This window comes from Chenopodium album, chromosome 17, assembly GCF_948465745.1.
Source record: "Chenopodium album chromosome 17, dcCheAlbu1.1, whole genome shotgun sequence".
In the NCBI taxonomy this organism is placed as follows: domain Eukaryota; kingdom Viridiplantae; phylum Streptophyta; class Magnoliopsida; order Caryophyllales; family Amaranthaceae; genus Chenopodium; species Chenopodium album.
In genome coordinates this window covers 50,959,264-50,972,342 of record NC_137850.1, presented here as the reverse complement: position 1 = coordinate 50,972,342, position 13,079 = coordinate 50,959,264, and the positions used below count along the sequence as shown (strand labels likewise).

At 33.5% G+C, this 13,079-nt stretch overlaps 1 protein-coding gene across 1 annotated transcript; it reads right to left on the bottom strand.

Moving 5' to 3' along the window:
• On the bottom strand, positions 1–2,024 carry LOC145588489 (uncharacterized). Its single transcript, XM_081645136.1, has 5 exons — positions 1,709–2,024; positions 1,531–1,614; positions 813–963; positions 550–697; positions 1–445 (listed from the first exon to the last, which is right to left on the bottom strand). Exons 1-5 carry the CDS (start codon positions 1,720–1,722, stop codon positions 330–332), a joined length of 513 nt encoding a protein of 170 aa, XP_081501262.1. The 5' UTR covers positions 1,723–2,024; the 3' UTR covers positions 1–329.
• Positions 2,025–13,079: the final 11,055 nt, after the last annotated feature.

Sequence of the window (13,079 nt, the reverse complement as noted above, 5' to 3'; positions counted from 1 at the left end):
GCGATTAAATTACTATCACAAACAGTTAAATTACTACAATATAGAATCCTTCATATAGTCTTTTTTTAATGTAAAAGGGAGAAACATCAAAGAGCTTAGTACATCCAACACTGATGGATAACAGGATGTACCTAAGCAAGTTTAAAGCAAAAACACAAAAGCTAACAACCTCAAACAAAGGAATAGAGTTTCTAATAAAACCAGTAGCTAAAACCGAGCAAACAGCAGCAGTCCAAACCCCAAAGTGAGAAATCCTTCATACAGTCAAATAACCTTAGACACATTACAGTGCTAATATCACAGCCACTAAATCTTCTAAATAGATAAAATCACAGAAATACACCCTTGCCGGGGACAATGACTACGTCAGACCATTCAGCGCATTCTGTGCACTTTACATGTTCACAATGAAGTACTTCAATTGGGTTAAGAGTTCCGCTTCCATCTGTAGAAAGAAGCACCAGAAAAATCATAAAAGCATTCGATTGACAGTTGAAACGATCCAATTTCTTAAAACACTAAAAAATAGGAAACTATTAGTAAACATACCCTCGGAATGGAATCTTGGATCCAGCACAGCAAAAAAGAGCTCTGGAGAAGAATCGGTACCTTTGAGCCGAGCATAAAAATTTGTATGAACCACCAGGAGACTTGGGGGAAGCATTGTTTCACATGTCACGAACTCATAATCACCACCCTAGCATATTTATTGCCAAGAATATAAAATTAAAAAAAAAATCATTACCATATTAGAAATGAAAAAACTACAATAGAGGTAATGAAGGACAAAGGATGGAACAATAAAAACATACCTTCATCTCATTTTTGTAATAATCCAAAGCAAGCTGAATTTGATTTTTAACACTAGTCTCACAAGTTGGCTCAGGCTGGTTACGCAAGTCACCTAGCTGGTTCAGCTTATCAAGGCAAATTCTTTGCAACTCCAGTACGAATTCAGGATTCCTGTCACAAAAAAATGCACCAATGTTAGTGGAAAAACAAGTTCATACATTCATTAGTGTTTGCCAATAAAATTTATGGGGACTTTCCTTCCTATATTTGTTAATAACACAAAAGAGTGATATTGAGACCAGGGATTATACATCCATTGTTAAGCACTTAAGCATATAAGTATACATATATTGACGTCAAACTTTCATATAAAAAATTATGACCAAACAAAGATGTAGGCAAACAAAAACAGAGTGTCTGTCATACAAAATTTCAGAGGAGATTAATCACATGCACATGCTCCTAACTATTTGATAAAACAATTGGTAAATCATGTGAAAGTGTGAGTGAGCAAGTGAAATTGATGAATTGATCATCTATAGCTTCTGACAAAAAGCTGAAGCCCTTTAGATTGCAGCATATGAATAATGAATAATGAAACCGGTGAATTATGAACCCAACTAAACACAATCACCAATGAATTCTATTTCTATTTGATACATGTTATTGCTTCCCTATGGAGTATAATCAAAGGCAGACATAATAATAATAATAATAATAATAATAAAGAAAACGCACTCGAGACTATGAGACGCATCCGGTTTCAATTTCGATTTTGATTCTGATTGCTGGACATCAACATGATCATCACCCACATTCGACCTGGAAAACATGAAACAACACAAAATTCTTTCTATTAACTATAATTAATTCAAGTAATAAAGGTAAAATCAGAGATACAGAGAAAAACGCAAACCCTAGATTGAACATATTGAGACGGAACCGAAGGTCCTCGCGAGTTTCGAGATCAAGCGAATCACGGTTCACAGTAAAAAAAAAAAAAATATAGTATGAAACTTTATAAACAACATATTTTATTATTCATAGGTAGAATATTTATACAAAATCAATATCTTAATATAAGATAATACTAAATATATTATTCTCATAACAATATTTATACGGAAAATATATCACATATATTTTCCGATATATCATATCTCTAACAAGTAGTCGTCCGCTCTAGGACAAATTCCCATCATCCTCTCTCTCCCTCTACCTCTCACTCTCACTCTCACTCTTCCCATCAACACCGTCTATCAAATCTGCTGTATTATGCTCCGAGATACAAATTCGATTTCCCTACTATTACGGAGTACTATTCTCCCGATCCCTTTTAGGTTTTGTAGAGGAACTTAAATCTAGAAAAGGGTTTTCTTATTTTCAAAGCACCGTGCAAAGATTTTAAATCTATACTTCCTCTGTCCCAAAATAACTGATACAGTTATATAAAATTAAAAAAAAAATCATATAAAGAGAAAATGGACCTTCATTTGAACCACATCCGAAATAATGTAGAAAATTTAGGGTTTTGATTAAGTTCAAGGGATCGAACGACAATGAGTTACTATTTATTAATTATATATCTAGTTATCTACGTGCAATTTTCATGTTTTGTACCTTTTCTTTGTTTAAAAAAAAATACTATGTTATTAATTATTATAAATTTGTCAATCAAAAAATTAAAGGCATGTTATTTTTAATTCTTTTTTTTATTTTTAATGGAAGCATCCAACATTGTTTGTATTGAAGATACTCAGTCAGCTAAATTCAGCTCAAGCACAACTGCCAGCTCAGACCAAGCTTATAACAGAATTGCCAGCTCATCACAAGGTCATAACAGAATTTCCGTGATTTCAGGGAATTAGTTATTAAGTTGTTGCTGATATCTTCTTACAGAAGATTCTAGATTATGTAATGATATATATTCTCTATTGCTGCTGTAATATCATTATTCAATCATAATCAAATAAATTTTTTTCCCATTTTTCTCCCAATTTTCTCTCTCTTTTTCCAGAAATAACATGGTATCAGAGCTACTGAATACGATTCTGTGTTGTTTTTCTTCCTGATTTTTGCTGAAATTGCTTGATTTTGTTGCTAAAATCTTATTTCTGATTTCGTTTTCCTTAATTTCTGTTGTTTTTTGGCTGAATTCTAGTGATTTGCTGCTGGTTTTTCTTCTTTGATTGCTGGATATTTCTCTAATTTCTTCAGATTTTTCATCTGAATTTTTGCTGAATTTCTTCTCGTTGTCACAATGCCTGAATCAAACACTTCAAATCTTCCTCTGAATCAGAATCCTGCAAGTATCTACTACATTCATCCTTCAGATGCAAGTTCTGTACAACTTGTTTCATTCAAGTTTAATGGTGATGGCTTCACCAGCTGGAAGAGGTCTATGCTTTTGACACTATCAGCTAAGAACAAAGCTGGATTCGTCAATGGTGTTCATACCAGACCCTCAGATGTAACGAGTGCAGAATTTTTGGCTTGGCAAAGGTGTAATGATCTGGTATGCTCATGGATTCTTTTCAATCTAGATGAAAGCATAGCTAGTAGTGTTATGTTTTTGAAATCTGCTAGAGATATTTGGCTTGATTTGGAAGAAAGGTTTGGTTATACTTCTCTAGCTCAGATTTATGCTTTAGAACAAAAATTGTCTGAAGTTACTCAAGGCAATCAATCTGTTGCTGAATTTTTCACTTCAATCAAGTCAGTTTGGGATTCGATTGATGAGGCACATCCATTACCTTACTGTACCTGCAACAATTGCACTTGCAATTTGACCAAGAGAGTATTTGAAAGACATCAGCAGAAAATGGTTATTCAATTCATGATGAAGTTGACAAACCAGTTTTCTACAATCAGAGGAAATATTCTCATGATGCAAGCCTTGCCTAAGATTACTGAAGTTTACAGGATGTTTGCTCAAGAAGAGAAACATAAAGAGATTTCTCAAATGCAGTCTGGTGGTGATTCCTTAGCCTTTGCAGCACATAGGAGGAGGTTTCCACCTTCGAATTTTAGTAAACCTGTCAAACCTCATTTCAATCAACAGAATTCTTCAAATCATCTTAATCAGCAGCCAGCTCAGTTGTTCAAGCCTGGAGCCAATGTTTATTCTAGACAACAGTTGCCCAGGGATCAGAAATTTGTCAGACCTGGTTCTAAATTCTTTTGTACACATTGTGAGATACCAGGACATAGTATTGACAGATGCTTCAAATTGAATGGTTATCCTCCTAATTTTCAAGGTTTTAAGGATAAGAAAGTAGCTGATATGTGTTTTGCTGATGCTACTGATATGGAAGCTGAAGATTCTGTCAGAACTGTTTCAGCTCAGGAGTATGATCAGTTTATGGCTTATCTTAGTTCTCAGCATTCTATTGATAATTCAGCTGGTCCTTCTGCTACTCAGAGTCAAGCCTTGATGGCAGGTAACTTCTGCTTCCTGTCTTGTTCAAATTCTAATTGGTTGCTTGATAGTGGAGCTACAGACCATATTTGCTCTGACCTTAGTTGTTTTTCTGAGTATAAACCTGTTGTTTGTGATAAATATATCACAATTCCTGATGGTAGAAGGGTTTTGATTACACATATTGGGATAGTTGCTTTGGATAGTGGACTTGAGTTGCAAAATGTCTTATATGTGCCAGATTTTAAGTACAATCTTATTTCTGTGCATAAGTTGTGCAAGGATTTGAAATGTGAACTGCTCTTTACTCATGATAAGTGTTTTGTTCACACACAGACAGGACAATCGATTCCTCTTGGTAACATGAATTCATGGTTGTATAAACTGCCAGAACAGCAGAATAAGGGTGTGAGAAGTTTTCCTGAGAATAACAAGATTGCTTGTGTTGCTGTCACTGAGACTGCCAAGCTATGGCACCTAAGGATGGGTCATTTACCATTCAATAAGCTCAAGTTACTAATTCCTGCTAGTGGTGTAGATGACTGTAATGATAGTGCTGTAGAAACTATTTGTTTGGTTTGTCCTAAGGCTAAACAAAGCAAATTACCTTTTCCTACTAGTTGTATTAGGAGTAACAAGCCATTTGATCTTATACACATTGATGTTTGGGGCCCACATTCTGTAAAAACTCCAACTGGTTGTAATCAGTTCTTGACTATTGTTGATGATTACACCAGATTTACTTGGGTACATCTAATGAGGAATAAAACTGATTCTGTTGGGATCTTGTCTGATTTCATTTCTATGGTTTCTACTCAGTTTGGTACAAAATTGAAAGCTGTGAGATCTGATAATGCTCAGGATTTATGTGAGGGTGGCATGAAAATTTTACTGAAAAAGTGTGGCATTATTCACCAAACTAGCTGTAGTGATACACCTGAGCAGAATGGTGTAGTTGAAAGGAAACATAGACATATTTTGGAGACTGCTAGGGCACTTTACATTCAAGCAAGAGTGCCTGACAAGTTTTGGGGTGACAGTGTTCTGTGTGCAGTCTATTTGATTAATAGAATGCCACTTTCTGCTATCAATAATGATATACCTTTTCAGATATTGCATGGCTTTGTTCCTGATATTTCTCATTTGAGAACCTTTGGGTGTTTGTGTTTTGTGAGTACCTCAAGGATGCAAAGAACAAAATTGAATGACAGGGTTGATCCCTGTATCTTTTTGGGTTATTCAGTGAGTCAAAAAGGCTATAAACTTTATGATCTTGCTTCTCACAAAATCAAGGTTTCTAGAAATGTTCATTTCCATGAAAAACATTTCCCTTATCATCTTTTCTATAAGAAAAAATATCCTAATTCTGTCCTGTCTACTGCTATCTACCTTCCTGCAGTTACATCCAATGATCACATAGATGAAACTTCACCTTCTCTTACTTCATACACTACTTTTCCTGTCCATGATATACATCTCAATACTTCTTCTGATCTTTCACCTCACTCTTCTCCAAATTCTACCCAGCCAGACACTAATTTAGAAACTTCTTCTGATTTTAGTTCTGATTCTTCTTCTTCTTCTTCTTCTTCTTCTTCTTCTTCTTCTTCTTCTTCTTCTTCTTCTTCTTCTTCTTCTTCTTCTTCTTCTTCTTCTTCTTCTTCTTCTTCTTCTTCTTCTTCCTCTCCTACAATTCTACCTGAAGTCAGAAAATCTACCAGACCTCATATTTTTCCATCTAAATATGGCATTTATCAATGTCATTCTGTCTGTTCTCTGGATACTGATACTCCTAAATGCAGTTTGGTTTCTTTTGATGAATATCCTATGGAGCATAAATGTTTCTTGGCTAATACTTGTGATATTCAAGAACCATATAACTATCATCAAGCTTCTCTTGATCCATTATGGATTGAGGCAATGGATAAGGAGATTGATGCTCTTATCAGCAATGATACTTGGGAGTTGGTTGACTTGCCAAAGGGTAAGAAACCCATAGGCTGCAAATGGGTCTACAAGATAAAATTAAAAGCAAATGGGGAGCTGGAAAGGTGCAAGTCAAGACTAGTGGCTAAGGGATTCACACAAAAGTATGGTGTGTACTATGAAGAAACTTTTAGCCCTGTAGTAAAAATGAATACTGTGAGATGCTTACTTGCAATTGCAGCCTGCAAACATTGGAATTTGTATCAACTGGATGTGAACAATGCCTTTTTGCATGGTGATCTGAATGAGGTTGTCTATATGAGAGTCCCTGAAGGGATTCCAAACCCTGAAAACAAAGTTTGCAGACTCAAAAGATCCATTTATGGGCTTAAGCAAGCCTCTAGACAGTGGTTTGAGAAGCTGGTTCATTCTTTGCTTGGATTGGGATTTCTTCAGTCCAAAAATGACTACAGCCTGTTTATAAAGGGTGCTAGAAACAAGATTTGCATTGCTGCAGTGTATGTAGATGACATCATCTTGACTGGAACAGATGAAATATCTATGGATTTGGTCAAATCTACTCTTGATAAACAGTTCAGCATCAAGGATCTGGGTAAACTGAGTTATTTTTTGGGTATAGAAGTTGGTTATTCAACAGCAGGCATCATTCTTAGCCAGAAGAAGTTTACCAAAGAGTTATTACATGACTGTCCTTTTTCCCCTGAGTTCAAGAGCAGTCACTCCCTTGCCCTTACATCTTAAGCTTCAATTGTTAGAGGGTGATTTACTTCCAGATCCTGAGTTATACAGATCACTTGTTGGAAGATTAAATTTCTTGACTCATACCAGGCCTGATCTGTCTTTTGCAGTCCAGTCCTTGAGTCAATTCATGCAGAAACCAAGGACAAGTCATTTACAGGCTTTAATCCATACTGTTAGCTATGTTGCTAACTCAGAGGGTCAAGGCATTCTTCTTAAAGCTACAGATCAGCTTGTTTTACAAGCTTTTACTGATTCAGATTGGGCTAGCTGTGCTGATACCAGAAGATCTGTCACAGGTTATGTTTTGATGTTAGGGGACTCTCCCATTGCTTGGAAATCTAAGAAGCAAAGCTTGGTTTCTAAATCATCAGCTGAAGCTGAGTATCGTGCTATGGCATCTGCAGCCTCAGAGGTTACTTGGTTGATTAGGCTGCTGGAGGAATTAGGGGTCATAAATCTGAAGCCTGTCACTTTGTTTTGTGACAACCAATCTGCTATGCATATTGCCAGGAACCCTGTATTCCACGAGAGAACCAAGCATATTGAAATAGACTGTCACTTTACTAGAGACAAGGTGCTGGAAGGTCTAATTAAACTGGCCTATCTTCCAACTGGTGAGCAGCTAGCAGATTTATTCACGAAGACTGTTCCTTCTTCTCATTTACAGCTTCTTTTGTCCAAGTTGGGAGTGATTTCATCAGCTCCCACCTTGAAGGGGGGTATTGAAGATACTCAGTCAGCTAAATTCAGCTCAAGCACAACTGCCAGCTCAGACCAAGCTTATAACAAAATTGCCAGCTCATCACAGGGTCATAACAGAATTTCCGTGATTTCAGGGAATTAGTTATTAAATTGTTGCTGATATCTTCTTACAGAAGATTCTAGATTATGTAATGATATATATTCTCTATTGCTGCTGTAATATCATTATTCAATCATAATCAAATAAATTTTTTTCCCATTTTTCTCCCAATTTTCTCTCTCTTTTTCCAGAAATAACAGTTAGTATGACATATATCATATTACTTTTAAAAATAAAAACCAAAAAAACTGAGCGAGTCCTAAATTGACAAATTTGATTTCAAGTTAATAATAATATAATATATACTACCTATTTATTCTTAATATTATTACAAATAGATATAGATAATATACTTCCTCCTCTTTTTTTTTTTTAACTTGCAACATTTCTACAGTATATATTATTCACATTCTCCATTTCAATTACAATTTATAATTATATTTTATAATTATATTAGTCATAGGGCCAAGATCGTAACTTTGATCTTAACAGGATGATCTTAGCTTCAATGTGTAATATATTTATAGATAGATGGATATAAGAAGAGCTTTGATAATTAGCATCGTAGCTAGGTCTAAGGGCCTGTTCATATTTACTGAACTGAACTGAACTGAACTGATTGGAGCTGAACTGAACTGATTGGAACTGAACTGAACTGAACTGAACTGAGCTGAAATGAATATTTTATGTGAGAGGAAAATTAAGAGCTGAACTGAACTGAAATGAACTGAACTGATTGGAACTGAACTGAACTGAACTGAACTGATTGGAGCTGAACTGAACTGAACTGAACTGAAATTAAGTAAATATGAACAGGCCCTAAGTCTAACATGTTTGAATATGAGTGATCCAAAGGGACGTTCACATGACGTTGTAATTGACTGTATATACTTTACGTTTGAACAACAAATAATAATATGGTGAGGTGTTAAGTTAAGGATCCAATATTTTGACAATAAAAATGTTAATGCAAAACGACCAAATAAAAAGGGAACAAGTGGGTACCAACTCTAGCTAGTTCAGGACCCAGCGGTTCGTTAATGCCTAGGTCGGTCGACCAGATTCATGATATACAATATAGTATTGTCAACTTACTCACACAATAATTTATAGTCGAGAATAAAGCATAATATAATGACATTTTATTTATATTATACACCGAGGTATAATGGTGAAAGGCATTGAAAGTACGAGTATATATAATGCAAATTTAATTACATATAAATATGTGTTGTGTTAATATTCTATCATGCTAGAGGACCCAACTCAAAAGAGGTTATATGTAATAGAAATAATTAATGATTTTAATTTTAATTCAGAAGTTCCATTTGCATATTATAAATTTATAATTTGATGGTTTTTATTATTAAAAGTGTAGTAATATTATAAAAAATACTTCATATATTAAGAAGATCCTATTAGATATGATTATTTATAAAGGGTTGAAATTAATGATGCTTTCAAGTTTCAAATTAAAGTAGATAGAACTGGATACAATTTGTGGATAATGAGCTTACATGTATGACTAATATAATTAGAATTTAGAAGCATAAAAATCAATTAAAAGTAAACATTATTGTACTTTTGCTATTGAATATACATATTAACATATATATAATTGCATAATAATGTGATGAAAGTATAATTGATAATAACCTGATAGGCTACTCTAAGTGGTAAGCTAAGCCTATTAAATAGTGATATTAAAGTACTAGTTGGTATTACATACATACATTTCTAATTAAGAATTGGAATCTAGTATTAAATTAATTAAATTAATCTTACACATTCCTACATTTTAATGTCAGAAAAGACATGCCTTTCATCTAAAAAGTGTGGCCGTGAAAAGATGCAAATCATGTGGATTATGTCCCAATAATGTGCTGACTGAGGGAGTAATAAACTTTGACCACCAAATCTCAACCGGTATGTCAGATGCCACGAGAAGGTCATCAAATTAAACTACTTGTATTAATTAATCAAATACAGTACCCACTATTAGTATAAGTGTATAATTATATATACATACTCCTATGTATATGTGTAATAATAAATGAATATAATTTTAGCGCTAGGTATAAAAACTAAAATTAGAAATACCTAGCTACAATTATACGGAGTATATAATAAGCATTAAAACATTATTAGTACATTGGTACATACCTAATAATTTGGTCATTAATGATAAATATAATACCATACCCTCTCATTTCTTTTTGTTATTCTTTTGTGGAATCATTTTGTGAAACAAAAAATAAAACTCAATCACTCACATTGAGCATTGTAAGATCAAAATAACAAAGTAGAACTAATTGTTAGAGTATATTATCATATATTACTAGAGTATATTAGAACTAATAACTAAGGAAAACTATTCACAATTTATATATTTAATGCTTATATAGACTTATGCGGTGCATTTTAAGACTACATATAGCAAAATCGATCAATGAAAGGGATATGTACTCAGAGAGGACTAGTATTACAGAAATAGTTTATTGGATTGGTTGATTAATTCAAGTATAACGAAGAGAAAGGACGAAGAAACCAACAAAATGGAAGTACATATAAACACGGACGCTTTAACTAGACATACAGTAACAGTAATCTGACTACTAATGAACATGGGAATAGCATTTTAGGTCGAATTCCGTGCGCACGTGCAAACATGTGTGTTACTGTGGTGAAATCCCCCATGCAACTACATATGCACACGTGCCCACATGTGTGTGTGAGTGCGTGTTTAAACTTGTGAAGTGAAATTTGTAGAGGTAGAATTGGTTCATCACTTGCAAATTAAACCATTTCTTCACCATGCACATGTGAATCGATCTAGCATACGAAATATAACCCCCTTATATATTGGAGTATATATTATAAAGTTTTCATATACTTTATTATTCATTTACAGTTATCTAGTTGACACATTTTTATCACGTCCGTCTTTACAAATCTTCAATTGTTAATTCTTTAGTTATCAATAAAAAAATAATAAAAATTATTTGATATTTTTGAAAAAATGAGTCTAACAATATATCTTATACAACCATACATTCTCATATGTGTGTTATGCATACACAAAAGATAAGGTAAAAATAATGTATATAAACAATGTCAAAAGTCAAAATATGTTAAATGAAAATAACAGAGTAAGTATATAAATTCACCAATATGTAGGTTTTGGACCACCTTGTTTAAAAGTAGATATAAGTTTGGAGCTATCTTAGATTCCAATGCATTATTATTATTATAATTGATATTGTATCTTTTGATAATACAAGTATAAGTCTACTAATACATGTATGGATGATGGATTGGACCACGTATATTATGAAGTACAGATATACTACATGCTAGTTTTTATGGGTGACCTTGATCTTTCGAGAAAATGTTGCATGGTTTGAAATTTGGATGTTTCAAGGCATGAGTACTAATATAGCTGTACCGCTGTACGTAATAAACTGATTGTATCATTGAAACTTACACATCAGTGCAACTGTGCAACAACCTAGCTAGATTGATAGATCGGACCCTTATCACTAGCTACTTGATCCCTTCCATGCATGCATGTATATGTATATATCCACATTAATGCTCAACTAGTACGTAGTTACCTTGGAAGCACTCCACCCATCATCTATCACCCGTCAATTATTTCTAATTTCCTAATGGTTAAAAAAAATTACCCATACATAGAGTACATATAGTAATTCATCATATATATTAGTTTGGAATTCACAATAAAATTATGCATCAATCGATAGTTCTATTAATACTGAATATTTGCACTTATATACAAGTAGTATTATATTATGAATTGAGTATAACATTTCTTTAGTAAGATCTAGTATTAATCTTCTTATATACGAGTAATTATTAATGATGAAGTGAATAGGTGGCCTCGCTAACTGATGAGCTGGTAGGATTTCCAAATTATATTATATTTTGCTATCTATAAGCATTAATATAAGGCTAGATGTAAAATAAAATCCATACAATTATGTAACCGTGTGATGCCAAACCTTGAGGTTTTGGATTGCATTGCAAAAATTCAAGTTATGCAAGGACCACAAAAGAGCTAAAAAATAATCCATTTTCATGCAATGGGGACATATAACATTATATGAATATGGAGTCTATCCTATAAGCTTATTCATAGATATAAGAGGAGAGTTTGGACCATTTAGAAGACAGTAAGATTTCATCAACTGAGTATTAATGATAGTGAGATGAGCAATTTCGATCCTTAGATATATGACTAATGTTATAATTAAGGTGGTTGTTTTCAATTCTAGCTGAGCCCTTTCTTGTTCAACAAATGCAAAGACAGCTCATAAGCATGGCACGCACAACATAATGAGGTTCAACATAAACCACAGCTTAATTATGAGTATGATTGAGGATAGCAAGATGAATTTTAACCTACAAAAGAGTCGAGTCTTAAGCTTCCCCCCCTCCCCGGTATATGTCATGCATTAATAGGTATGTAGTATGTTTTGAGACAAGATTGAGATCAAGTGGGACATCACATATACAAGCTAATAGAATGAATGGTGCTTTATTATTATTTATCAATAGGTTGAGTATTTATACAAAATCTAAGCTCATAAGATATGAAATAATCTTCCTAAAAGATATACTAGCCTAACCATAAATCCTAAAGATATATTCTCAAAATGATATCTTAACATAAATAAACCTAAATATATTATTCTCTTAATGATATCTGCGGAAAATATATCACACATATATTTTCCGATATCTTCTCTAACGGTGTCTAATGCTTTGAATATGTAAATTAAGTGTAGACTTTTCAATATCAATCATTATCCATGCAAAAGTTAAGCCAACCATCTTGTGGTCATAATTTTTTGCTTAACATAATCTACACCTTATTATTTATAAAAATGGAAGTATACAGATTAGATACATGCCGTCTCATTTATACGGTCCAACATTATTTAATTTTTTTCCTTAACACGAGTCAAGTAGAGAGTTGGAGATCAAAGGACAACTCACTGATTTTGCCATCTCTACACGAATATGATACCATATATCTAAATTAAACCTAATAAGTTGGTTTGGTAACCAATTACACCATCCTAAATCCCACAATTAGTGAAAGAAAATGATCGTACGGAACACAAATAAGCTAGCCCCCTTAAAAGCGACCACGTACACCCACAACAATGACACAAGATGATGGGCAAATTGTCTTTTTTCTATTTTTCTTAAAAATTGATACAAATAATTTTAGAAAAAAAAAAAAAAAAAGAAAGTGGGCTAGTATACTAGTACTGGTCACGGGGTTAGAGTATGATAGCATAGGTGTCCAAATACGGAGATAGAAAAGATGGACGTGTACCCCGTTTTTGTTAT